This window comes from Balaenoptera musculus, chromosome 20 (genome assembly GCF_009873245.2).
Source record: "Balaenoptera musculus isolate JJ_BM4_2016_0621 chromosome 20, mBalMus1.pri.v3, whole genome shotgun sequence".
NCBI lineage: Eukaryota > Metazoa > Chordata > Mammalia > Artiodactyla > Balaenopteridae > Balaenoptera > Balaenoptera musculus.
Window position 1 is genome coordinate 14958642 of NC_045804.1, and position 26207 is coordinate 14984848.

Sequence of the window (26207 nt, forward strand, 5' to 3'; positions counted from 1 at the left end):
GAAGGGAGGATAGCAGAGAATACAGTGACACAGATGGTGAGACAAGTTTTACAGGCAGAAAGAAATGTCCAGTGTTAAAAACTAAAAAGAAGACAGGTGAGATAAGAAGTAAAAAGCCTCCGTTGAAGCAGTGGGGGCAGGGTTAAGGAATGATTGGTAAGTGGTAGAGGATGAAGACTAGGCCACGAGGAGTGCAGATTACTTCCTAGGCTGTTTACCAACGACAGAAAGGAGAGCATGAGGTGTTAACTAGAGGAATTTCCTTTAAGGAAGAAATGTAAGCATGTTTATATGCTAAAAAGGAAAAGCCAACAAAGAGAAAAACTAAAGATTTAGGATGACAGGAAAAATCATAGGAACAAGGCGTTGCAGAGACCTGAAGAGACAAGATCGAAACCTTTAATAAGGAGTAAGTAACTCTTCCCCCTAGACTGAGGATAGAAGAAAAGGATGGGCATAAATTAATCCTACTAAATAATAAAGGGTTCAAATTACAAAAGAAATAAATCAAATAATTCTTTTTAAAAATTCAACTTCTGCCACAAACAGGCAAGCAGTGTGACTTTAGGTGGGTGAGAATTGCTTAATGGTTTAGAGACATAAGACGCAAAATATGCAATACTGTTTTCTTTAACTCTTCGGAGATTTGGGTCAGCCAAAAGACTGAGAACACTTAAGTGCCCCCAAGCCTTACACTAGTGTGATCTAGGTCACACTGCCCATGTTCCCTAATTAATTGCCTCTAGCAAGGCCAAATAACTGTGCTATCTATACTCCACTGACTAGAATGTCAGCTCCACGAGGGCAGGGACTTTGCCTGTTTTGTCCAACGTAGAATCCTTAGTGCCTAGTGCATACAGTACTCAAAAAATTTTATGTTGCATGAATAAGCATCATGCGTTCAGGCTCTTCAAAATTCATCCCAGTATTTGTGAAAACCATCATCTCCCGTTATTACAAACCTTGCTATCTAGCCAACCAGTCGTCCTGATTAAATCTAAGCCAGATCATCCTCAGTGCACCACTAATTCTTACTTTCTTGACAACAGTTTTTCCTACTATTAGTCCATGTATATGGCTACAGATCCTTGACAATCAGAGGTTTGAGGGGCTGTAGCTGATATAAGAAGCACAAGATGGCCAACCTAATCTCTATTTGGTTTTATGATGTTCAAAGAAAAAGAAAAAATGAACCCTCCTCTGCTTAAGCTATTGAGGCTATTAAAATTAATTTTCAATCTCTAAGCAAACATTGTTTGGAGAAGAGACATCCATTAAACAGTTAATAAGACAGTCAAAACATAGTGAGGATATTAAAAAACTAACTGTAGTCCTTCTATTCGTGGGTCTCCTCAAAGCTCCCTTTATTTAGTCTTGACACACACACACACACACACCCCCCCACCCTGAGCCTTTTCTCAGGTTATAATATGCCTGGTACATCCTTCCCACAAGCTGGCAAACTCATATCAAATAGCTCTGAAACTTCACCTCTGCCTCCATAAACACTTCTCAAATTGATGACAGAAAAGGTGAAAAATCACCACATGGCTTCCGACACCCAGGTAAAGCTCACAGACTTCATTAAAAACAACAACCAGCAACAAAAACAACCCAATTTTAAAAATGGGCAAAGGACTTGACATTTCTCCAAAGATATACAAATGGCCAATAAGTATATGAAAAAATGCTCAACATCACTAATCATTTGGGAAATGCAAATCAAAACTGTATCACCTCATACTCATTAGGATAGCTATTATTAAAAAAAAACAAACAAACAAAAAAAGGGCTTCCCTGGTGGTGCAGTGGTTAAGAATCCACCTGCCAATGCAGGGGACACGGGCTCAAGCCCTGGTCCGGGAAGATCCCGCATGCCTCGGAGCAACCAAGCCCATGCGCCACAACTACTGAGCCTGCGCTCTAGAGCCCGTGAGCCACAACTACTGAGCCCGTGCACCACAACTACTGAAGCCCGCGTGCCGCCTAGAGCCTGTGCTCTGCAACAAAGAGAAGCCACCACAATGAGAAGCCTGCGCACCACAAGGAAGAGTAGCCCCCGCTCGCCGCAACTAGAGAAAGCCCGCGTGCAGCAACGAAGACCCAACGCAGCCATAAATAAATAAAGAAAGTAAGAAAGAAAGAAAGAAACCTACACAACACAAAATAACAAGTCTTGGCAAGGATGTGGAGAAACCAGAACCCTTGCACACTGCTGGTAGGAATATAAAATGGTTCAGCTGCTGTGGAAGACAGTACGGTGGCTCCTCAAAAAATTAACCATAGAACTACCATATGATACAGCATTTCCTCTTATTAAGTATAGACCCAAAAGAACTGAAAGCAGAGACAGACATTTGTACACCCATGTTCGTAGTAGCATTATTCACCATAGCCAAAAGGTGGAAGCAATCCAAGTGTCCACAGATGGATGGGTAAACTAAATGTGGTGAGATAAATATACAGCAGTAGTATTCAGCCTTGAAAAGGGGGACAATTCTGACAGATGCTACAACATGGATGAGCCTTGAGGACATCATGTTAAGGAAATAAGCCAGTCACAAAAGGACAAATACTGTATGATTCCACTTATATGAGGTACCTAGAGTAGTAAATTCAGAGACAGAAAGTAGAAGGGTGGTTGCCAGGGATTGGGGGATGGGGGGATGGGGAGTTACTGCTTAATGGGGAGACGGTTTCAGTTTTACAAGATGAAGTGTTCTGTGGACACTATGGTGGTGATGGTAGCAAAACAATGTGGATGTACTTAATGCCCCTGAACTGCCCACTTAAAAATGGTTAAGTTTTTTTACGTGTATTTTACCAGTTAAAAAAAACCTTGAAAATCAAAGAATCAGAATTCCACTTGCACATGTATTTTTAGATTATTATTTTATCCAGTTTATGAGGGAGAATGATGCTGTCTAGACCTCAGTTTCTACTCTGAAATGCAAACATACTTGTGAAATTTGTTATATTTTTTCTTTAAAAATAGTGCTTTTTAAAATAAAACATCCAATCTGAAAAGAATTAGCTGTATAATAGAACCATAAACAAAATGTATAAGCATTTGCTTTAAAGAGAACAACCTGAGTTGGGTCTTAGAAATAACAAACATTGTTTTATATAGAGCAATAACCACTTTTTGCTATGTGCCCAGTACTGAGGGATAACACCTCTCCTTTCCCATAATCTATAAAAGGCGACTCTATGTGGTAAAGTATTAAATGAAGTATAGTGGGTCAGAAATAAATAGTGAAAAGAGAAAATGAATTTCCATCTTTTTTCGCCAGGTGTTTGTTAATACAGTGGAACTAGGGAAAGTCACACTCAAGGGAGCCGAGCACTCAGAGGCTCCGCAAAACCTTCTCCCAGGTACCTCCAGGCCCTGGCCCCAAACCTCCCGGCAATACATTTCTGACCCTGTCGTTCCCTTCAACAGCTCTCCACAGGTACTCAATCAGGCTGCAATGAGGCTCTCCATTGTGGCAAGAACTACTTTACATGCACTTTGGTGAATGCTCTTCCCTCTACCTGTATTCCCTCCCCACCAAATCTCTCACTATACCTACCATAGTCCTATCCTTCAAAGCCTATCTCAAATACCAACTCGTGGAACTATGACATGAAGATGATTCCCCAAGAGAAGTGGTATCTCCTTCCTCAAACTCCCTTTCTAGTCTTAAAACACCCAACATCTATTCATAACTATTTGTATTCTTGTTTTATCTCTCCAACTCCATGTTACAAGTTCTATGGCTAAAATAGCAGGCTTATTCACTTTCTTCTCTTTTGTTTTCCAGAGAATACACTCATTATTCATGTTTATTCAATATATAAGGGTACCCAGGGCGACTTACAACTTGGCCAAAGAGAAAAATTAAAGATAGCTGAAGTACCTGCTTGGTACTGTTTTAGGCGCTAAAATGTCGTGATTTAGCAGAAAATCATAACAGCATAGTAAAGTAGTACAGACTATGGAGCCAAGCTGACTGTGTTTAAACACTGGCTTTGCCACTAACTTGATGTGAACCTCATGGAAGTTACTCAGATTGTTTGGCCTTAGTCTCTTCATCTGTAACATGGTGAGACTATCACCTACTTCACAAGGTTGGTGTGAAAAACTGAATTCATACCCAGAAATACACTTAGAACAAAGCTTGCCAAATAGTGCACAATATGTATTAGCTGTCATGTTTATCATCATTATTTTTTCTCCAAAAATCAATCTCTCCATTGGTAAATGGAGAATATCAAGCTAGACTTCTCAGGTTTCTTTCAACTCAGGGATTCCATACATCAGTGTCACATGACACTGAAGATGCCAGAGATCACTATGAGCTGACAAATGGGGACAGGCTTCATAAGAGAGCTAGAACCCAGAAAATGGAGTTTTCTATACAGAAAGATGTAAGCTGAGTAGAGAAGTGTGAAGGAAGAAGACATTCTAGGGAGGAAAGCTAGAAATAGCAGTCTAGGAAGTCAGAATAAGTTGGAACATAAGGAAGATAATTTGGGGAGAGTTTTGGACAATCAAATAAGATATGATCTAAATGACTTTAAAAATAATGGACTAAAAACAACTGATTATAAAACTACTTTATCACTTGTGTCTTGGGAGAGGAAAGATTTCTAGTGACAGCTGACCACCATCCACTCTAATAATCTGCCCTGAGAATAACTCACACACTATAAATCTGTCGGTTCTTTAACAAGAATCTGTTCAAAACCCAAGAATTTCAACACATTCTTCTAAAGCCAAATACAAGTAAATGCTGGATTACATTTATTTTAAAAGCATGTCTCTTCTCTCTGCTGGCTTAAAGAAGCTAAGAGCTGATTACGTAAAGATTTGATAAAACTAAAATATAAAGAACTGTACTGTTCCACAAATTACACTAAATTATTACAATGTAAGTCAGTTCTTACCATTTCTCTGCTCAAAACCCTCAGACAGTTCCCACCTCAGGCAGAAGAAAAATGAAATCTTCACAACAGCCTAAAAGGTCCTGGTTGTTCTGTGCTTCCCCCCACCCGCACCCCCCATCCCTGCAGTTCTTCCCTGACCTTATCTCCTACCACTCCCTCCTTTGCTCACAGAGCTCCAAGCATGTTGGTCTTCTAACTGTTCCTCTAACAGGCCAGCATTGTCCTCTGCAAGGTCTTTTTACTTGCTGTTCCCTCTGCCTGGAATGATCATTCCTCCAGAAACTAGCTGGGGTCACTCCCTCACCTCCTTCTAGTTGCTTAAGTATCAGCTTGTATGTAAATACTTCGCTGACCAAGCTATTCCAAAATGCAACACCTCCCCTTCCCTCTTTGCAGCTTTATTTTTTTACCTAAGGCATTAATTATCTTCTAACATACAGTATAATTTATATACGTGTTTTCTGTCTCTCTTTCCCTCACTAGAAAGTAAGTTTCATGAAGGCCGGGGTCACACACCTAGAACAGTGGTAGGGAACAGGCACACAGAAGGTATCAACAAAAATACTTCCTGAGTGAATGAATTGCAGATTAGGCCATATAATGCCCCTTCTGGGTACAGGAAAATACAACATACATTTTTGTCCTCCACCGCTTAAAGTCTAAAAATTAATTTTGGTATGAAAGACTTACTGCCCACCTTCCACTGGGCCTGGCTCTGGAAAGTTAAAGTGAATTAAAGCAGAATCTCTGCTCTTTAGGAGTTCGGGGGTGTGTATACAGGGGACAATAGATATACAAAGATCATTTACAAAAAACAATATGTATGGGAAGCCAGAGGAATGTGAATGACTGCCCAAGGGAGTGAGGGGCAAAGCTTCCACTAAGGTGATAAAGAAGCTATGATTCCCCCAAACTCTCGACTAGTACGACTGTTCTTCCTTATATTATTGGTGCGTATGCTTGCAACTCCATATAAATTATTTACCCACATCAGATAGGCTCCTAAGTAGGCCGCAAAAAAGTTTGTGTGACGATGGTGATGCTAATCACGGATGTACTCAAAGCTACACCAAGATCACCGACTATGTCTTTTACTGTCTTCAGATTTGGCAACTTTTCCCTATCAGGTCCCCCGACTTGGAGACTAGCATCTGCTAACTGCTGCTGGCTTGGGTCAGAATCCTCCCCGCAGGTATCCCTCACCCGGAGCCCAGCACCCTGCAAATCCCTTCCCTTGCAGGGCGGGCGGCCGGGAGAGCGCCGCCTCCGGAACGCCGCCAACTGGGCCTCGTTAAGAGCTGCGGGAGAAGCGGGAGCCGTGGGAGGGCGACGAGGTTCGGAAGGGCCCCTCGAGGCTTCAGTCACGCACTCCTACTCCTCCCCAGCCCCCTGCGCCTCGGCTTCCCCGAGGCTCCGCCGACTCTTTGTTAAGAGAGGCCGCGGTTCCCTGGCCCTCGCTAGGCCCCGCAGTTGCCTTGCGGTGCCCCCAGGGGGTTACGGCCCCGCGTCCAGACCCACCTCGCACAAACCTGCTGCTGCGGCTGCAGAGGCAGCTACTACTACCGCCGACGCGAAGAAAATCCCACGGCCCGAAGTACGACCGGTCCAGACCCCGTCCCGCCGCGCTCCTCCCTCTCCGCCCCCTTCTTCGCCGCCGCCGCCTCCGCCGCCTCTCGGCCCGTCGCTGACGGGGGGAAGGGGAACAAAACCGGACATGCGCAGAGCAGAGCGCGGGCCGAAGGGCGGAGCCTGATCTACGGCTCCCGGAAGGCGCCGCGGGCTCCGGGCCCTAAAGCTCCGGAATGCCTCACAGACACCTCAGACACCTAACAGGCACTACTGCTGGATGAGGAGTGTTCATGGCCCGTTTAGGAAGTGGGCCTGGAAGTGAAGAAAGTAGCAGTGACGGGGAGCCGCCAAAAAAATCCCAAGAAAGGGGCTCGGGTGGAAACCACATGTACATAAAATTGTCGATCCTCTAAAGTCCGCTCCTTTGCAAATGCGACCAGGGCAAGATTTCCCCGCGTGCCTCTGGCCACGTGGTCCGTAGAGCATGGCGAATTTTAGCTTCCGGAGCACGGGTTCAGCGTGATGACAACTTGACTGAACCCTAGTGGAGAGCACAGGGATAGGCGCGGGCAGTTCCGGCCCAGGGGCCGGGCTTATGTAACCCTCCCAGCTACCACACCTCGCCTCAGCTGGGCGGGGGAGGAGGAGGTCTCGCTCGGCCCTCTGAGCTGTGTCCCGCCCCCGCGCCGTGCGCAGGCGCGGACGGGCCGCACGCATTCTACATAACGGCTGGCGGAGGTTACGTGAAGAGTGGTGCGGCGTGACTGAGCTACCTGGTCCGGCTGTGTCCTAGAGGCGTCGAGGGCAGTGAAACCGCAGTGACCCGGCAGGCGGTGGCCGGCCCGAGAGGCAGGCAGGGTAAGGCGGCAGCCGCAGGAGCGCTGGTCCGGGTTCTAGCCCTCCGTACAGGTAGGGAGCGGGCCGTGACGCGCTAGTCGGTGGCGTCGGGCTGGGCCGAGCGGTGACGCTGAGTTGCGTGGCCTAACCAGGTCCCTTTTCCCACCCCATCCCCTAAGTCCAGCCTATGGTGACATGCCTCGGTCCCCGCGCCTTCTCGCCTTTCCCGACTTTCTTAAAAACAAACCAGACTGTCCACCCCAGGGCCCATTTTCTGTTGGGAGTTCTGTTCGGGGTTGGAGTGACTTTTAACGGTTTTTGGGAACTTCCAGAACTGTGAGCAAATGCCAACCCGCAGAGCAAAGTTAGAGCAAGCCCACAGCGTGCCAGCAGGAAGAATGCAGCGTAGAATTGATTCTCCTTGCTGGGGAAAGACTAGACCCCGCAGGCTTAACAGAAGCAGCAACCTCTGTGGTCCGTCTTCTCTGAAGGTTTCTAACATGACATGTTTTTATCCACCATGTGTAAGGAGACAGGAGAGTGTCTCCATGATCTCCAGAAGCCTCAGGGTCTGGCCATTGTCAGAAAGGCCTACTCTAAAATGCCAACAAGGAATGATTCCTGCACTTAGTCCCCTTCCCTTTTTAAGTCCAGACCCAATCGCTGCGACTGCCAGGTGAGCTAGCAGAAGAAATCAGACCAGACTTGTTAGTGCTGGGGTGCCCTGCCCCAGGAGTCTCAGGACTGCCTCTCAGGCAGGGAGTTGTGCGTTTGAGAAATGAGTTGACAGGTGCACCAGACAGACTTCTGGGAAGGAAGGCCAAGGCACAGATGGCTTGGATAATTTTAACCTAAATACCCTTAAAGGAGCTCTGTTACAGGGCTGAGTTAACTTAGGAGTGCTTCTGTGGTGTGAACGTTCTAAGTGAAAATTCACTTTGAAATGACCAGACCTTTTGTCAGGGAGTTAATCAAGTTGACTGTGCCAGTGTTAACCTTTATTTGCTTCTATTTGAAAAAGTTTAAAACTGAGATCTGAAAGAGAAACACTAAAAATGAGGTATTTTTACACCTTAAAGGGCGTTCATAAGGCACAGTGGAAGGAAGTAATGGGAACTGCTATTTATTGAGTATCTTCTGTGTGCCAAGCACGTATCTCTTGTAATATCCACTACAGCCCTGTGAGGCAAGTAGTGAATGACTATGCCTTTTTTTGTATGTGGGGAACAGGGGTTTAAGTAATTAGCCCAATATCATATGGCTGGCAAACGGTAGAGCTGATGTTTTAAACCAAACCTAACTCCACCAACATATGTGCTCCTTTTCGTATTTCTTCCACTTTTGACTATGAAGCTAAGGGTGTTTGGAGACACATCACGAGCCTCTTTGAGGGTGTTGTCAAGAGGGCAGCTATGTTTTCCCATAAATGTCCCCTGCTGCTAACCTCAAAGATCAAATATTGGAAAGGATATAATATTGGCCTATCCTTGGTGGCATTTCTCAAATCATTTGTGCCTTTCAAAATTTATGAACTTTGTCCAATTTTAAGAACATTTCTTGAGCAGCCGTGAGTTGCAAGGCATTGGGCAGTAGCCTTTGATATTGAGCCAATTTCCTTTATGAATTTATGGTGTTGTAAATATGAGATATAGAATATTCACTATACCAGAGCACCTTGAGAGATCAGTATTGGGTTGGCCAAAAAGTTCTTTCAGTTAGTGAATATGTTGTTCAATAAAGTTCTTCATGAAAGTGAAAAATGTGTCTTTTTTGAACTTAAAACCGAACGAACTTTTTGGCCAATCCAATACATACTCCCTTTTGCCACCCATTCACTCTGTTAGTACTCAGCTCCCTGCATCCTGGCTTTCATACTTACCACTTCCTTGCAGTTGCCAATAATGATTTCCTTATTAACATTGGGAAATTTTTGGTCCATATTTTACTTGAACTTTCTGCAGCAATTGAAACCGAGCTGTTTCCTTCTTAGAAATATGCTTCTCCTTTGACTTCTGTGCTACCACTTTGACCAGAGTCTCTTTTTCTTTAACCATTCCTTAGTTTCCCATTCCAGTTCTCCCTATTATGCACAACTCTTAGCTGTTATGATTTGTTTCAAGACTTTTTGGTGCTTTTTTTTTTTTTAAACCTAACTCTTAATACTCCCTGGGGATCTCTTTCATTCTCACACCATCTCTATTTCCAGCTTAGGCGCGTATCCTGAACTCCAGGCTTATACTTCAAATGCTTCCTTTTCTCCTTTTGTAAAATAGGTTATAATACCTTTTAGGATATTGTGAAAATTAAGAGATAAATGTTAATCATCTGACATACTGCTTGAAAACACTTCAGACTTTTCAACAAGTATTAAATTTAATTTATTGCCTTCCCCCAATTTTTTCGCTCCTTTATTGTTTTTTATCTCAAGGATGACTTTGTCCAGCTGTTAATCAAGCCAAAACTTGGAATCACCCCAGATCTTCCTTTCCCACATTCCTTATATTCAGTCACTTTATGCTGACAAATATAATCCTTAATACCTGTCAAATCTGTTTTCCTGTTCATTCGCAATACCACTGCCAGTTCGGTCGTGTTTTAGCTCCTAATTATCTCAGCCACTTGCTGTTTTTCCCACCTCAGGTGCCCTTCTCTAATTCACCCTCTGTATGAGCTGTTAGGGTTAAATTGCAAATCTGATTGTGTCACTCTCTTACTTAAATCCTTTAGTTGATTCTAATCATCCAAACTTCTTAGTGTGGTATTTAAATAAGGCTCATCAAATAAATAAATAAATAAGGATCATCATGATCTGGCCTGTGCTGGCCTCTTTAGCCTCACTTCCCCCATCTGGGTCTACAAACCCGATGTTCTATCATACCAGACTCCTAAAATGTGCTGTTTCAGCCCTCTATGCTATAGCTGTTCCTCAGTCTGCAGTGCCTCTTCCTGAGTGCAGGAACTATCCTTTTATTTTATTTTTTGAAGAACATTTTATTATAAGAACATCATAGAAAAATTAGAAAAGTATTCAATATAAAGAAAAATAAAGGCAAAATGCCCATAATCCTATCATACATAATAACTACTATTTATATGTAGATGTATGTATGACCTTCTAAACCTTTTTGTTTGTGTATTTGCTTCTGAAACAACTTGGGTTCTAACTTCAGTCATAACAATTTTTAATAAACAAAAAGTAAGTTTGTTTTTTGTATGTATGTATGGTTTAACCGGTTTCAGATTTTCCCTGTCATACTGTAACTCATGTCCTTGAAGCTAGGTTCTCTTGGCATAGTATCTGACATGGTGATATGCTCAGTGAGGGAACATTTTATTTGATATGGTAGGATCATTTTATGAAAAGCAGTGAAAGCCAGAGGAGTTTTATTATTATTATTCTTTAGGTAATTGGTTAGCCTTCATTGGTGATTGAATCCTTATGTAACAAAAGTCATGTTTTAGAAGGATAAAGGTAGTTTTTAGGGAGAAGTATGGAGTAGGGAGAGAGTTGAGCAGGGGAGACCATTTAGGATAATACTGTGGTTCTTGAGTAGGTGGTGTTAGCAAAAATTGCTACTTTAAATAAGTAACAAAATCACTGCTACTGGCTGACTTTGGAGGTGCTGCCTGAGAAGTGGTTGATAGCAGGGATTCTGGAGGCAAAACTGGCATCAGAACATAGTTCTCTGTCACTTGGTGGTTGTATTACTTAGCATTTCTGTGCCTCGTTTTCCTTATCTATGAAATGGGAATGTTAATAAAACCACTTTCTTCAGAGGGTTGTCATGAGGATTAAATTGGTTGCTTTTTGTAAAGCCTTTAGGACAGTGCCTAGCACTTTGTGTCTTAAACATTTGCTTTGATGATGATGATGATGTGCACACATAAAGTTGACCTAAGAATGAATAGCTTTTCATTCATGTATTATTTTTATTACAACCAACAGACAGTTGCATCTCATTCTTCTTTCATTATCCCTCTTCCCAGTTTCTATATAAAGCTTTTTATAGGTGTTCAAAAACTGCATACTGAACACACAGTGTAAATGGAAACCAACCTAAAGAAATTAAATGACTAGTACAAGATTTTACAGATAACTAGTGAGAGAGTCCAGACTAGAACCCAGGCCTCTTGAACCTCACCTTATTATTCTGTATATAATGCTATCTGAAATGAACAGTATTAAATAAGAGAAAAGTGGGAGAGTCTTAGATTTATTTTTTAACTGTTTACAAAATGTGATCGGTATGTGTAGAATGGCAGTCCACTTAGGGTTTTTGTTTTTGTCTTGTTTGACTTATTTTTAAGGGGCAATGAAAGCCTTCCATGCTTTCTGTGTTGTCCTTTTGATATTTGGGAGTGTCTCTGAAGCCAAGTTTGATGATTTCGAGGATGAGGAAGACATCGTAGAGTATGATGATAATGACTTCGCTGAATTTGAGGATGTCACAGAAGACTCTGTTACTGAATCTCCTCAACGAGTGATAACCACTGAAGATGATGAAGACGAGACTACTGTGGAGTTGGAAGGGCGGGATGAAAACCAAGAAGGAGATTTTGAAGATGCAGATACCCAGGTAAAGGTTCTTTTTTATTGATTTCTTGGGAAAGTGGAAGGATGGGACAATGTGTAACTAGCACTTTTCCCAGACATTGAAAGTAATGCCCAGGTCTAAGGAGACCTTTACCCTCTGGTATGCTCATTTTTATTCAGTAGATGGAGCTCTTCTAAATGTTTGTGGTATGTTCTTGCCTTTTACATTCAACAAAAAATGAATTGTATTTTTCTCCTCTATGGAAAGCCTGGATGGAGGATGATGGAGTGGGGGTGGATATGTACTGGTGTGTGGGTGGGTGGGAATTGTATCATTTAGAGCTCAGGGTTCAAATGCATGGGGAGTCATCATTTGTTTCAAATATGTAATATCTCTCTGTTCTGTGCTTGCTGCTTTCATGTTCTGTTTTCCTCTACAAATGTTGCCTATAAAAATGAGATAAAATTGCCTGTGATGTTAGTGGGGGAAAACAGATTGTGCCTCATTTTCGTAGGAGGGAGATACCGAGAGTGAACCATATGATGATGAAGAATTTGAAGGTTATGAAGACAAACCAGATACTTCTTCTAGCAAAAATAAAGACCCAATAACAATTGTCGATGTAGGTATACAGGTTTTGAATCCCAAACTAACCAACAAAATATCTTGCTGTCGTTAATCTCAGAAATATAATTAGTGACACGTAGCTGGTGTTGATGTAACATGGGAGCCATGAAAGAGTTTGACATCAGTTCTTCTGATGCAGTGGACACAGGGAAAAACAACCTGTATCTTTTGTTGGGTTCTTTTTATATAAATTTATTTATTTATTTATTTATTTTTGGCTGTGTTGGGTCTTTGTTGCTGCGCTCAGGCTTTCTCTAGTTGCAGCGAGCGGGGGCTACTCTTCATTGCAGTGCACGGGCTTCTCATTGCGGTGGCTTCTCTTGTTGTGGAGCACAGGCTCTAGGCGCGCAGGCTTCAGTAGTTGCGGCACATGGGCTCAGTAGTTGTGGCTCGCGCAGCACACGGGCTTAGCTGTTCCTCGGCATGTGGGATCTTCCCGAACCAGGGCTTGAACCCATGTCCCCTGCATTGGCAGGCGGATTCTTAACCACTGTGCCACTAGGGAAGTCCCGCAACCCGTATGTTTTTATTTTAGCCTTCCTAGTTTTATTTACCAAGGAATGAAGAGGATAGACATTGGGTTTATTTGGGGGGTGGGACTCAGAATCAAGATGAATACAGAGGGCTTTCCAGCTTTTCATCCCATTTGATTATCCTCATATTTCCTTAAAGAATCTTTTACAAAGATGACCTGGAAGGACTTTCCTGGTGGCGCAGTGGTTAAGAATCTGCCTGCCAACACAGGGGACACGGGTTCAATCCCTGGTCCAAGAGGATACCACATGCCGCGGAGCAACTATGTCCGTGCGCCTCAACTACTGAGCCTGCGCTCTAGAGCCCGTGAGCCACAACTACTGAGCCCACGTGCCACAACTACTGAAACCCGCGTGCCTAGAGCCCATGCTCTGCGACAAGAGAAGCCACCGCAATGAGAAGCCTGCATGCTGCAACAAAGAGTAGCCCCTGCTCGCTGCAACTAGAGAAAGCCCGCGCGCAGCAATGAAGAGCCAACACAGCCAGATAAATAAATAAATAAATAATAAATAATAAATAAAACCTTCATTAAAAAAAAAAAGCAACACTGAAAAAAAAAGATGACCTGGAAAACCGAAATGGGCATATTTTTCAAAGTATAACCATATTCAGTGGCAGTTACCTAACGTATCCACTTCCGTTTATGGGTTTTATCATTCTCCTTCATACCTTGAGTTAGACTTCATCCTTCAGCTTCAACCAACATTAAATGGAACGATTGTTCTTCTTTAGGTTCCTGCACACCTCCAGAACAGTTGGGAGAGTTATTATCTAGAGATTTTAATGGTGACTGGTCTGCTTGCCTACATCATGAATTATATCATCGGGAAGAATAAAAACAGTCGCCTTGCTCAGGCCTGGTTTAACACTCATAGGGAGCTTTTGGAGAGCAACTTTACCTTAGTAGGTAAGTTAGGCTAATACAAGTCTAGCCACCTGTTTGAAAACTTTCTGGTAAGAACTGCTTATTCGCTCAGTGTAAGCATCTAACTACTTTCATGGACTGCTGAAGAGGATGCTTTTTTTTCTTCTCTCAAGGATCTCTTTTTTGTTAGGTTTTGCATAATGAATAAATTGCATTCATGAAATAATTTTCTCATCTTTCATCAATCATTTGCTATACAGCTTCAGATAGAATGAGACAAGCAGTGTTATAAAAACAAGTTGATAAAAATCTAGCCAAAAGCAAAGAATTTTGACATTTTACGTAGCTTAATAAATGCTTTCAATTCATCTTTTAGAAATTAGAAGTCCTTCAAAATTCCTTCAGGTTTTAGGCACTTTAGTGTCAGATCCACTGCAGAGGTGTACACTGATACGTTAGAGGAAGCCTTGTAATGGTGTAGTGTAGGGGGTAAGGTAGACTCACCCACCTTCACTTCAGTTTGGCTTTGAACACTTTGTTTCCCTTCGATAGCAAGCAAGTATCCATCTCTTCTGCTCTTTAGCAGGACTGTGTACTATGTTGTGCTAGGTACTTTGCATACATTGTTTCTTATTTAATCTTTAGAACAATACTGTCAGTTGGATATAGTTTCTGTTTTCCTAAGGAGGGATCTGAAGTCCAGAGAAGTGTTAAAACTTGTCTAAGCTGTTCAACTGCAACCATGATATTAGAACCTAGTCTACCTGCTTCCAAAGTCCATGCTGTCCACTGTACCATACTATTTCAGTACTTTTTGACCTGGAAATTAGGAAAAAAATAAGCAGCCTTTAATGCCTTCTACTTCGCTTGGTGTGTTTTCATTTGGTGTGTCAGTCTGCTTTACCTTGTAAAGTTGGACACAATTTTTTGTACGTTAATGAATTAAATGAATGAAGAGAGGAAATTATTGGAATTTGAGCTTTTTGTAGCTCTTAATACCACTCTTATCATTTTGCTGCAGGAAAAACAAACTTGGATAAAGTTAAATGAAAGGAAACACCGTGAGGGAGCGTTGAATAGTTAGTATTAATGGTATTTTTTATTCACTACATAAGTTGTTTTTTTTTTAACTTTTGGCAGAGACATTTAAACTGACTTTGCTCCATTTTGTACCTACTCTCGAGATACTTGTATTTCAAGCTGAATGTCATTAACTAACAAGGACACATAAGTAATGCTAGAGTCCATAATTTTTTAATGGCAACAATAAAGCATTTTAGAAGTAAAAGGAATAATGCTCATCTGTTGTAATCTATGTCTAAAGGAGAGTTCTATAAGACAGCTAAGTATTGTTAACCTAAAGGTACCATCATTTGGGGGTCAGAGCAGAAGAGTGTGTGGTGATTAGGCCCCAACATTTCCAGTGAATCATGTTAATGGTTTTACCCCTAGGGGATGATGGAACTAACAAAGAAGCCACCAGCACAGGAAAGCTGAACCAGGAGAATGAGCACATTTACAACCTGTGGTGTTCTGGTCGAGTGTGCTGTGAGGGGATGCTTATCCAGCTGAGGGTAAGTAGGGAATTTCTGGTACAGTGTATATCTTCCTTTCATTTTTTCCAGCGGGATCCCAAGTCCTGTAAGATCAGTGTCTAATTTTTTTCATGTTTGACTTAAAATGAGATCTAAAAATTATCTTTTGGGAATTCCCTGGTGGTCCAGTGGTTAAGACTCTGCGCTTCCACTGCAGGAGGCCCTGGTTCGATCCCTGGTCAGGGAACTAAGATCCTGCAAGCCACGCGGCACAGCCAAATAAATAAGTAAATAAAAATCATCTTTTTTACTGACTGGCAAATGTAGAGTATATTTGATGAAGCATTTGAGTCCCCCTCCAATGTCTTCTCCTTATAGCAAACAGAAGTTGCAATTGTTCTCTTGGGTTTTTTTTGTTTTTTAGTTCCTCAAGAGACAGGACTTATTGAATGTCCTGGCCCGGATGATGAGGCCAGTGAGTGATCAAGTGGTATGTATTCTTTCTGCTGGTTTTCTCTGTACAGATTGAATTCTTAACTTCTTAGAGCTTGTTCCATTTCTTGCCAGGATTATATTTGGACTTTCTAACAACTTTTGTCCCTTGCCCAAAAAATGGAACCTTTTCTATCTAGACAGATCATCTTCCACTCAGTGTGAAACTGGGGGTGGAGGTGCAGGTGGGTGTGAGGAGACATATGTGCTTTTTGTGGGGAAAGAGGTAATACTCTGTCACCAGGTACATCAACAGAATCAACCTGGATGATGGAGGGAAAAAACAGTTGTCACAGACCATTTGCCCTCACATCTGATTCTGCTTTTGGTGTCTGCTTTTATCTTTGGCAGTAGGCTGGGTTTGTTTTCAAATATTTTTTGCCTCAAGTAATACATCTTGGGCTGAATGAGTTCATAACACAATATGGAGACCTTATTGTTTGGTATACTTTCTTTCCTTTGCTAAATTAATATGTTAATCTGAAAATTGTGTCCTTCATTAGAAATGCCACGTTCCCCCTCCCTTCATTCTTCCAATAAATAATTGTGCTGACTCCCACTGCTGCAAGAAACAAAAATACATGAGACAGTCTTTTATATAAGCTAGTAGAACAAGAAATGTATGCATATATATCAAAATACAAAGTAGTATTTGGTTAATAAGTGCTATATTGGTAATATAATTAGGTACTTTTTATTGGATTGAAACGCAATTGTTATTTTAAAGGTCTTATTGTTAGTTGGAAACCTGTTTCTTCTATTTATTTTAATTTTTCTAATGTGGCCACTAATGATTTTACCCACTAGTTTTTAGAGCCTCCTCAGTTAAAACTCAAAGGAGGAAGTTTTGCTGCATCTTCAGCCATCTTTTTGTAGAAATTATTCTTTAGAGTGTTGTGTTACTCGTTTTCAGTTCTTTCCTGAGGTCGATTTAATCTCTTTTCCTCTGAGCCAGCCAGCCTTTTACTTTTTTTGCTGTTTTTGGGGGGTTTTTTCCCTGCAATGAAAAGCAGCCTCAACAAACATATGGGTTTTTTATATTTTTAAGCCTTTTTATGTGGGTTCTGCTTAAGGTGTTACTTTGTGTAGTTTCCCCTCAATGATAAAAGAACAGAAAACCTTTTCTTTAGCAACTGCCATCTTGCCAGATCTTTGCTATATTTCCCTACATTAACATTTCCCTTCTTCCACATATATACTGGTAATTTTTGACCCAAACTTTTAAAGATATAGTTAATAAGACAAATAGGGCCATGTTTTATCATACCAGACTCTTTAGACTTATAACTTTATCTCTCTGACCCAATGTAGAGTATTAAAAACTGTTTAACCTGCCTCTGGGGTGTTTCCAACACCAACAACCAGTTCTCTGATTCTCCAGATACCAGTTGGGTGTCCAACAATTCAATCCAATTCTCATATCATCTACTTGGAGTTAGTGCCAGATCCCACAAGTTAAAGGTCTCATTCCCACAAGATTGCCCACACTTCAGATGCCAGTTGCAGGCCCGAGGCCGCCATACTTCTGACTGCCCAGCTATAAATCTAGAGTTCCCACAGCCCTCCCCTCCGATTCAATAATTTTCTAGAATAGCTCACAGAACTCAGGAAAACACTTTACTTACATTTACCAGTTCATTGTAAAGGCTACAATCCAGGAACAGCCAAATGGAAGAGAGGCGTGGGGGTGGGGCGGTGCACAGAGCTTCCATGCCTCTGGAGCTTGGACCCTTTTTCATAGGGTCATTTAGGCTGTTGGCAGAATCCAGCTCCCTGTGGTTGCAGGTTCCTATTTTCCTGCTAGTTGTCGCCGGGAACCGCTCTTAGCTCCTAGAGGCTATTCTCAGGTCCTTGCCACGTGGTTCCCCTCCGCCCCATAGCCCTTTCACACTTTCACTCTTTCTTCAAGTAGGGTCCAGTCCCTTTTGAGGACTCACTTGATTAGGTCAGTCCACCCAGGATAGTGTCCCTTTTGATTAACTCAAAGTCAACTGATCAAGGACCATCTGCCGTGTAACACAGTGTAATCATGGTAATGATAATACCATCACATTCACAAGTCCTGCTCACATTCAAGGGGAGGATGTATACACCAGCAGGCAGGAATATTGGGGGCTGTCTTAGAAATCTGCCTATCACAGAACCTAACAGGTGAGTTTTGTTGGTTTTTTTTTAAAGCAAATAAAAGTAACCATGAATGATGAAGACATGGATACCTATGTGTTTGCTGTTGGTACTCGGAAAGCCTTGGTACGACTACAGAAAGAGATGCAGGATCTGGTATGTCAGGTTCTTTTTCAAATATGTAGAAACTGTGCCTCTTTATTACATAAATGTTTGACTTCAGAGCATAAGATAATTATATCACTTGAACAGTTGTATCACTTTGAAATAGGTCAGTACATATTCTCTTGAGAAAAAAAAGTCCTTGTGCATAATAAAATATCATGTCTTACTTTCAACTGCGTCTTCTTCTAGAGTGAGTTTTGTAGTGACAAACCTAAGTCTGGAGCGAAGTATGGACTGCCTGACTCCTTGGCCATCCTGTCAGAGATGGGAGAAGTCACAGAGGGAATGATGGATACAAAGGTAAGTAAAATAGAAGACATACATTTGTAGACCATTTACAGGGCAGTCTCCCTGAAAGTTACACTGTACAAATTCTTCATTTTTATCTTCCTTTCCCACACAACCATTAAAATACTTTCTGTAAACAATAGATTCACTTGTCGAAAAGACAGTTTTATTAGTCAAGAAATTCTCTCTAAATCAAGAACAGATTGTCCCTAGGATTGCTAATGGCTTTCAGGTGTTTTGAAAAAGCACTACTACTTTAATCCTTATCACCATGTCATTTAGTACGTTTTTTAAAGTTTCAGTTAGTATAGAAGACAGGTATGTAAAGAGCTATTTTTTTCCTATTGGTTGTGTATGGTAACAGCACATCTTAGTATCATAAAAATATAGGAAAGCTCAAAGACAGTTCTAAATGTAAGTTCTGGGTGATGTGGTTGTGAAGAATTCCTAAAATTATTTTAGATTTTATGTTCATGCTTTCACTCGTATTTTGAACACTATTTTGAGATATATTTTCAGCTGCTCAGTTTTGATCATTGGTGTGACTAAAGAAAGGCAGTAGTTTCATCATAGGGAGAGTCCTTATTTAAATTTAATTTTTTTAAGCTTTAGCCTTCATGACATTGTGCAAAAGTAAGGAGGATTAAAGAGTGAATATCTTTATGAAAAAAGAGAAGTGCATCAAACCTACTTTAAAAAAAATAATTTTCTTTTCTTATTTCAGATGGTTCACTTTCTTACACACTATGCTGACAAGATTGAATCTGTTCATTTTTCAGACCAGTTCTCTGGTCCAAAAATTATGCAAGAGTACGTATAAAATAAAAATATTGAAATCAGTTTTCTTCACTAGCTTTCTGTGTTGAAACACCTGCAAGGTGCTTCTGCAATTTCCCTTCCCAAATGAGTGAGGGAAGTTGGTGACAGCATCCAAGTTTTCCTTTGCTTTGACTGCATGCATCGTGAAGGTAATTGAAAACCTATGGGGGACAATCAAATAAGCCTCCCCAGTGTGCACGTGTCACCACGTGTATGCATCACCCACTCAGTGAGGTAAATGAGAATCTAACAGAATGGCTAATACTAAGAAAATGCAATTGGTAATCTCTGTCCTTTGTAGTCTAGGGTTGTTGTTTTTTGGTTTTCTTTTTCCTTTTTAATTTATGATGTGAATCTCTCTGTGATGTTTGACTTGTGTTTGATTGCAGGTGTATGCATTTTGTAATTCATGGCCTTTTCCGGCTTTCTTCTTTGAATGGTTGAGTGATTATATTCTTTCTAGTGTATTATCAGACACCCTTAATGCCCATAAAGTTTCTGGCTTTATAGTAATATTGTTCGAATGTAAATATTCAGGGCTTGAATTTGCTGTTTGATTTCACATCCTGTCGCAGGAGAGCATATTTAAGTTTACCCTTGGTTGGGTAAGGTTGGTAGAATTGGTTCTGACCTAAATTTTTGGCTAAGGACTGTGGAGTTGAATACAGTTAAAAGCCAATTTGAATTTTAATTTTCTGTCAAAATCACTAAGGTAATCAAAATTACTTATGCCTCTAGATGGTGTTGGATCATCCTTGCCTTGCTCAACTCAATAATAACACTGTGGACAAAGTATCACATTGTGGCATTCATGGAGCATTTTGTATGTGGGGGGAGGTGTGGAGGGTTAAAAGTCAAAGATTACAAGAGGATTCTTTGGGGAGTCAGAACTAAATTATATATGCTATAGTAGATTATTTCTCAATTTATTCTGAGCCTGACTCAAAAATAAGATCCTTCATCATAGGAAGATAGATTAAGAGTTGGAAATAAAACATAAAAATCCATCAAAATAAACAAAAAGGTTATTTAAAATATGGGCCTCATACTTAAATACAGGCTCATTTCTGGCTCCCCAGGTGAGATGGAATTATCCTGCCTGGAGGGGACATCACTGGAGGTGTTGAAGGATAGGATAAAGATCACTTGGGAATGCATCCATCAGGTAGAAGAGTGGACCAGATGACCTGTAAAGCTCCTTCGGGCTCTGAGATTGTATTTGACTTGGGGATGCCAAGCCAAATACTGTGCTGATTATTTGCACAGGTACCTGTTCATCTAAGTGAATTGGGTGACTTATGTGCATGGAAAGTATCTCTCTCTTGTGTTCTTTCTAAATAACTCTTTCTTTTATGACAGGGAAGGTCAGCCTTTAAAGCTACCTGACACTAAGAGGACACTATTGTTTACATTTAACGGTAAGTGTTCTGTGTCCTGTCTGAGTTCTTTGTTTTCTGTGAGATGATCTTAAGGAGAGTATTGTTTCTTTCTAAATGATAGCTATAAAAAACTACATTAAAACTAACCCCAGGGACTTCCCTGGCGGTCCAGTGGTTAAGACTTGGCTTTCCAATGCAGGGGGTGCCGGTTCGATCCCTGTTCAGGGAGCTAAGATCCCACATGCCTTGCGGCCAAAAAACCCAAAACATATAACAGACTCAATATTGTAACAAATTCAATAAAGACTTAAAAAAAAATGGTCCACATCAAAAAAAAAATCTTTAAAAAAAACAACCTCATGCCAGCTTATTGGTTTTTTGGTTTCTTCAATAAGAGATCCTTTTATATATTTTAATTTCTATTTTCTGCTGCATTTTAGCTGCCTAAGAAACTTGGAGAAAGGAGCCTATTAATACAAAAAGAAAAAAAAAGTTAATACAAGAAGTATGAATGCTGCCATTAACTCAATAGGAAAATGGTTTTGTTTTCCAGTGCCTGGCTCAGGTAACACTTACCCAAAGGATATGGAGGCTTTACTACCCCTGATGAACATGGTGATTTATTCTATTGATAAAGCCAAAAAGTTTCGACTCAACAGAGAAGTAAGACCTGCAGCCTTTATTATAAGTTGGAGCCTTTTATTGTGTTTTTCCCCCCAAGGGGCGGCGGGGAGGGGGGTCAGCTTTCGATTATTTCAGTGATTTTATCTTTGCTAGTTGACTTAAAAGTGCTACATGGGAGTGGTTTTATGAAAGAATATTAAATGGAATTTTGTTTCTGTTGGATTGAAATGGACTTCTTATAAATTGCTCTGTTTCCTGGGGAAAGGGCAAACAAAAAGCAGACAAGAACCGAGCTCGAGTGGAGGAGAACTTCTTGAAGCTGACGCATGTGCAGAGACAGGAAGCTGCCCAGTCTCGGCGTGAGGAGAAGAAAAGAGCAGAGAAGGAGCGAATCATGAATGAGGAAGATCCTGAGAAACAGCGCAGGCTGGAGGTAAGACAAACTTTTCTTATCACCGTGGTAAAACTCAGATTTATAAGGATGCCTATTTGCGCCACATTGGCTGTTAAGGTAATTCTGTGTAGGAATGTACACAGGCTAAAAACTTAGCATTTTCTCAGCACTTGGGACAGTTAGTTGATAGCACTGTAAAAAAAGAATAATCCTTCCTGTTCAAACCATGTTAGATTGAGTCTCAATCCTGGAGAATGATAAGAATTATCCTGTTCCCCCAGCACAGGCCCTTTTGGAAAGTTCCACTATCATCTTTCAAGCCAAACACTTACTAAGGTAGAAAGAAATTTGGAATTTTAATAGAGGCCAGGACATGTGCCCTATGGTCCAAATAAACTTGTTTTGTAAAAATTTTATTTTGATTATAGAATTAGAGAATTCTAATATTTTTTGTTTGTATTTTGTTTTCTATTTTGTACATAACTAGAATCTCAAACTCAAGAGCTTTTTAAGGCTGTAGTCTGTTATGTTTCAAACATCAGCATGTTCTCATGTTTTGTGAAGTAAGATGCTGTAGTCCAGCTCTAAAATTTTAAACCTTGCAAATGCTGGTCAAAAAAGAGGAGAACAAAGTTCTGGGAAATGTGAATTTTAATGTGAATAACCTCAAGGATTGAAGAAAATTCTTGTAAGTGGAGGAGGCAGGCTGCCAAGAAAAAGTGAGCCACTGGACTTCCCTGGTGGCACAGTGGTTAAGAATCCGCCTGCCAGTGCAGGCGACACGGGTTCGAGCCCTGGTCCGGGAAGATCCCACATGCCCCGGAGCAACCAAGCCTGTGCGCCACAACTACTAGAAGCCTGCGCGCCCTAGAGCCCGCATGCCACAACTACTGAAGCCCGTGTGCCTAGAGCCCGTGCTCTGCAACAAGAGAAGCCACCACAGTGAGAAGCCCGCGCACCTCAACAAAGAGTAGCCCCCACTCCCCGCAACTAGAGAAAGTCCGCGTGCAGCAACGAAGACCCAACACAGCCAAAAATAAATTAATTAATTTTTAAAAAGAAAAAAAAAGTGAGCCCCTGTGCGGCACTTTAGTTGCTGGTAGAGTCATTAATGCTGTTGAGTGTAGTGCCCAGAGTACCACAGCCCTCCTCTCATCCTTTCTCATCAATCTTTGTTTGATTTGGTTTCGTTTAGTTGATGGATATTTTTCCCCTGAAAATAGAGCTCTGTGTTCATGTAGTCTTCTTTATAAATATAAATGGCTTTTTAACAGATACACAGGAAGAATCTACATGGACTCATTAATAGATAATGCCTTTCGTTTTTCTATGAAAAAAAAAGTTCTCCAGTTATTTCCAGAGTTTGAAACTATAGTAGGTTTAAGTAAAAGAGGGGCCCAGAACTTAAGTCAGATTGTAAGTTGCTTGTGGGTGTAAACCATGTATTTTTTAGAACCACCACTTTATAGTATCTAGGCCTAGGTACCTTGTAAAAAGATCTAGTGAATTAAATGGGAAAGGAGCCAAACAAAACACAAAAAACCCTGTAGTGAATTTCCGGCTTGAATGGCTCATTTATACCAATGATCTGGACCTTCCTGCCACTACTGGTAGAGCTTTGTTTTGTTTTGTTACATATTTAATTTGAAAAGTATAGAGAAACATATACACAGACATTAAAATTAACCTTAATTCTACCATGTAAGAACAATGTAACATAATACTTCAGACAGGTCCCATCCCTAAAAGTAACCACTGTTAACACTAGTTTATTTAGTTCCTCAACTGTGTATATTCAGTGTACATATTCCATTTCTTAATGTAGATCATCTTATAAACTTTTTATATTAAAAATATAGCAATCTTTCAAGAAAGTGTCTTTCCATATTTGTTCTTTTTTATTTCCTGAAGAAAACAATCCTAGGAGAGAAAAAGAGAGATTGGCTGCCAGTAAGAAGTTGTACCAGTTTATACTTTTACCAGTACATGATATGAGAGCTCCTCTTTACTCATGTCTTTATGAAAACTATTTAACAAGTTTTTGAATGTATGACTGTTAGTGGGGAAATGGTATCTCATTTGTTTTGGCAGTTTTTGAATTATTGAACATTTTTCACATATTTATGGACATTAACATGAACATGTTTCTTAAATATGTTGATGTAAACAGATTTCTTCTCTTAATCACTATACTGTATTCTGTGCATTGGTAGTTTTACACATGTGTATAGTATGTAATATGGTAAGGGATGGATAGTGTTGGGGAAAGAATGAGTATGGTGGAGGTAAGAGTTTGGACAGTGGGAAAGGGACCTTGGGACAATCTTCTGACCATTTTATATAGCTGTCCCAGAAGAGTATAGCTCCTGACAAATATGCTATTGCTGTTTGCTTGCTACTGAGCCCTCACAAGAGGCAGCAGCTGCCAAAGGAGGTGGCTTCATTCCTGCCTCTGTGAACCCAAACTCAGAATGCATTTTTCCATTGAAGTGGTGTTAACAATGATGGCTCAATTCTTCAAGATAGTTACACAGTAGCACAGCTTTGGATAGATACTCATTCAGGCTTACCCTGCTGTATTGATGGTTAGTGGATAGTTTTTTGTTAGCAAGTGTGAGAACCTGACAGAGTCAGTAGTTCCCAAACCAACAATTTACAAATCACCCTTTGAAACATAATTTGTTATACTGTCGAGGACTATATATATACTATGTTCTTCTGTTTTTCCTCTTCCCTATTTTCTCAGTCCTGTACCAGTGGAGGAGTATGTTTATCAGAACATTTCTGCCTTAAACCCCTAAAAAAATTAGGCTTGAGATTGCAGCTGAAATAAGCTTTAATCAGACGTGGCCACTGTTAACTAACCGTGAGGTCATACCTTGACTTGGCCTGTAAGGCTTCCCTCAGTACAGGTGATAAAAACCAGTGACTTTTGCTACCAAAATAATGTGTTTGAAGCTCTTTCTCCTTTTACACAACCTCCTAATTCCTAAATAAAAATATGATAAAAATTCCCAGTTGAACATTATGAATTGAAAAGTGTTGTGCTTGGGCATAAAGTCTATGCTAATAAGAAGAGATTTATAATTAATAATCTGATCAAACAAGATCTTAAGGTTTTCTGAACCGAAATACAAATCCTTGGCAGATACATATGTTATGATGAAAGTTGGGCTAGTGTTTCCTGTGTTTAGGAAAAATCAGACCAGAATAACAAAGTCTGCTTAAGTGTATAGTGTTTAATTTCTCTCTAACTTGAGATTTTAGTTATCTTTACTTCATTTCAAGTTAATTTTCATTAACCAACATACATATTAGCAATTCTTATAACTATCTTCTGGAATGTTATTTGTGGTGCTAGCCTAAATAGTATAGGCAGTATTCTAGTTTTGACTTTTTTTTAAACAAGTACTGAAATCTTAGTTTGCATTCCCTCTTTCTCTCTAGGAAGCTGCCTTGAGGCGTGAGCAAAAGAAATTGGAGAAGAAGCAAATGAAAATGAAACAAATCAAAGTGAAAGCCATGTAAAGTCATCCAAGAGATCTGAGTCCTTATGCCACCTGTAAGTTCTGAATTCACAGGAAACAAAAAATACCAGTTCATTTCTCATTGTAAAGTTTCCCAGTGACTGAGAAATCCTTATTTCATCATGTGTTCTGTTTTTGGTTTGGAGTTTTACAAAGGTTATAGATACATTGGAAGGACTCTGTTACAGTAATTTTCTTCCAGATAATCAGATTATTTTGATTATTTTATAAAAGGAATAATATATGAAATCTGTGTAGTTTCAAAACATTTTAAAAATTATAACATGAATCAGTACTTTTAGTGCTTGATATTTGAAGAAATATCATGAAATTTATAGATATATAATTAGATTGTTACTTTTTGTTTAAACTAGACAGTTGAAATGGCTATGAAGACTGACTCTAAACCAAGATTCCACAGATAACTATTGGAATTGCACAATAAACATTGCTTGGTGTTCTCTTCTGTGTCTACATGAAACTTGTGAAAAAAATAAAATTTAGAACACTATATGTGATACTGAGATTTCAGGGACTCAGCAGTCTGGTTCAGTATATGTATTATAGGTGGGAGGTGCTGATGACAGTACGATAGGATATCTTTAGGCTTTAGGATACTTACATGTATGTGGAAAATTCTAGGGATAGGTAGTACAGGAGCACGGTTTCCTCCTTACCTGATACCATGAGCTAATGACAATGTGAATGCTGTATTTTAAGTGGTTGTATGTTTTCTTGAGTAACAAATGCATGAAAAATTAACTGCTTCACCTAGATGAGATCAGTGGTCTATGCGAAGTCACAAAAGTTTTCCTTCTTGGTCGCTGCAACCTATGGGATGTTCACGGAGAAGCTCTGTTCTCTGTGTTATGGCCATGTCCCTTTGCTTCTCCTTCTGCTTTTATCTCTTCCACAGTTGAGACTGGGTATATTCTTTCAAAGAAATAGCCATGAATATGCATAA

The 26207-nt window shown here is 40.5% G+C and overlaps 2 protein-coding genes across 7 annotated transcripts in view; one reads left to right on the plus strand and one right to left on the minus strand.

The window, feature by feature from the left end:
• DDX42 (DEAD-box helicase 42) overlaps positions 1-6610 on the minus strand; it is a 48158-nt gene extending 41548 nt beyond the window's left edge. For 2 of the 5 annotated variants that reach the window (XM_036837537.1, XM_036837535.1), the window contains exon 1: positions 6459-6610. The gene's annotated coding sequence lies outside the window, so the exon portion shown is untranslated. Of the gene's footprint in view, positions 1-6447 lie in introns of all 5 variants that reach the window. The other 3 variants (XM_036837536.1, XM_036837534.1, XM_036837538.1) reach the window with 2 other exon arrangements.
• Positions 6611-7194: 584 nt separating this feature from the next.
• CCDC47 (coiled-coil domain containing 47) lies at positions 7195-25705 on the plus strand. 2 transcript variants are annotated; one of them, XM_036837027.1, is made up of 13 exons: positions 7195-7407; positions 11644-11912; positions 12385-12492; positions 13764-13938; positions 15349-15470; positions 15856-15921; positions 18102-18203; positions 18402-18512; positions 19225-19310; positions 20679-20737; positions 21252-21361; positions 21588-21755; positions 25164-25705. In XM_036837027.1, the coding sequence occupies exons 2-13, from the start codon at positions 11649-11651 to the stop codon at positions 25242-25244; spliced, it is 1452 nt and encodes a 483-aa protein (XP_036692922.1). In that variant the 5' UTR covers positions 7195-7407; positions 11644-11648; the 3' UTR covers positions 25245-25705. The 2 variants fall into 2 exon arrangements, with proteins under 2 accessions (XP_036692922.1, XP_036692923.1); XM_036837028.1 differs by having other exon boundaries at positions 7196-7356.
• The last annotated feature ends 502 nt before the right edge of the window (positions 25706-26207 follow it).

What these genes read in the sequence shown, in the direction of transcription:
- CCDC47 (XM_036837027.1), top strand. Translation starts at nt 11,649, where the DNA reads ATGAAAGCCTTCCATGCTTTCTGTGTTGTCCTTTTGATATTTGGGAGT. An exon ending in ACCCAATAACAATTGTCGAT is followed by an intron (nt 12,493 to 13,763) that starts GTAGGTATACAG and finishes GTTCTTCTTTAG; the next exon opens with GTTCCTGCACACCTCCAGAA. An exon ending in ACTATTGTTTACATTTAACG is followed by an intron (nt 20,738 to 21,251) that starts GTAAGTGTTCTG and finishes TTTGTTTTCCAG; the next exon opens with TGCCTGGCTCAGGTAACACT.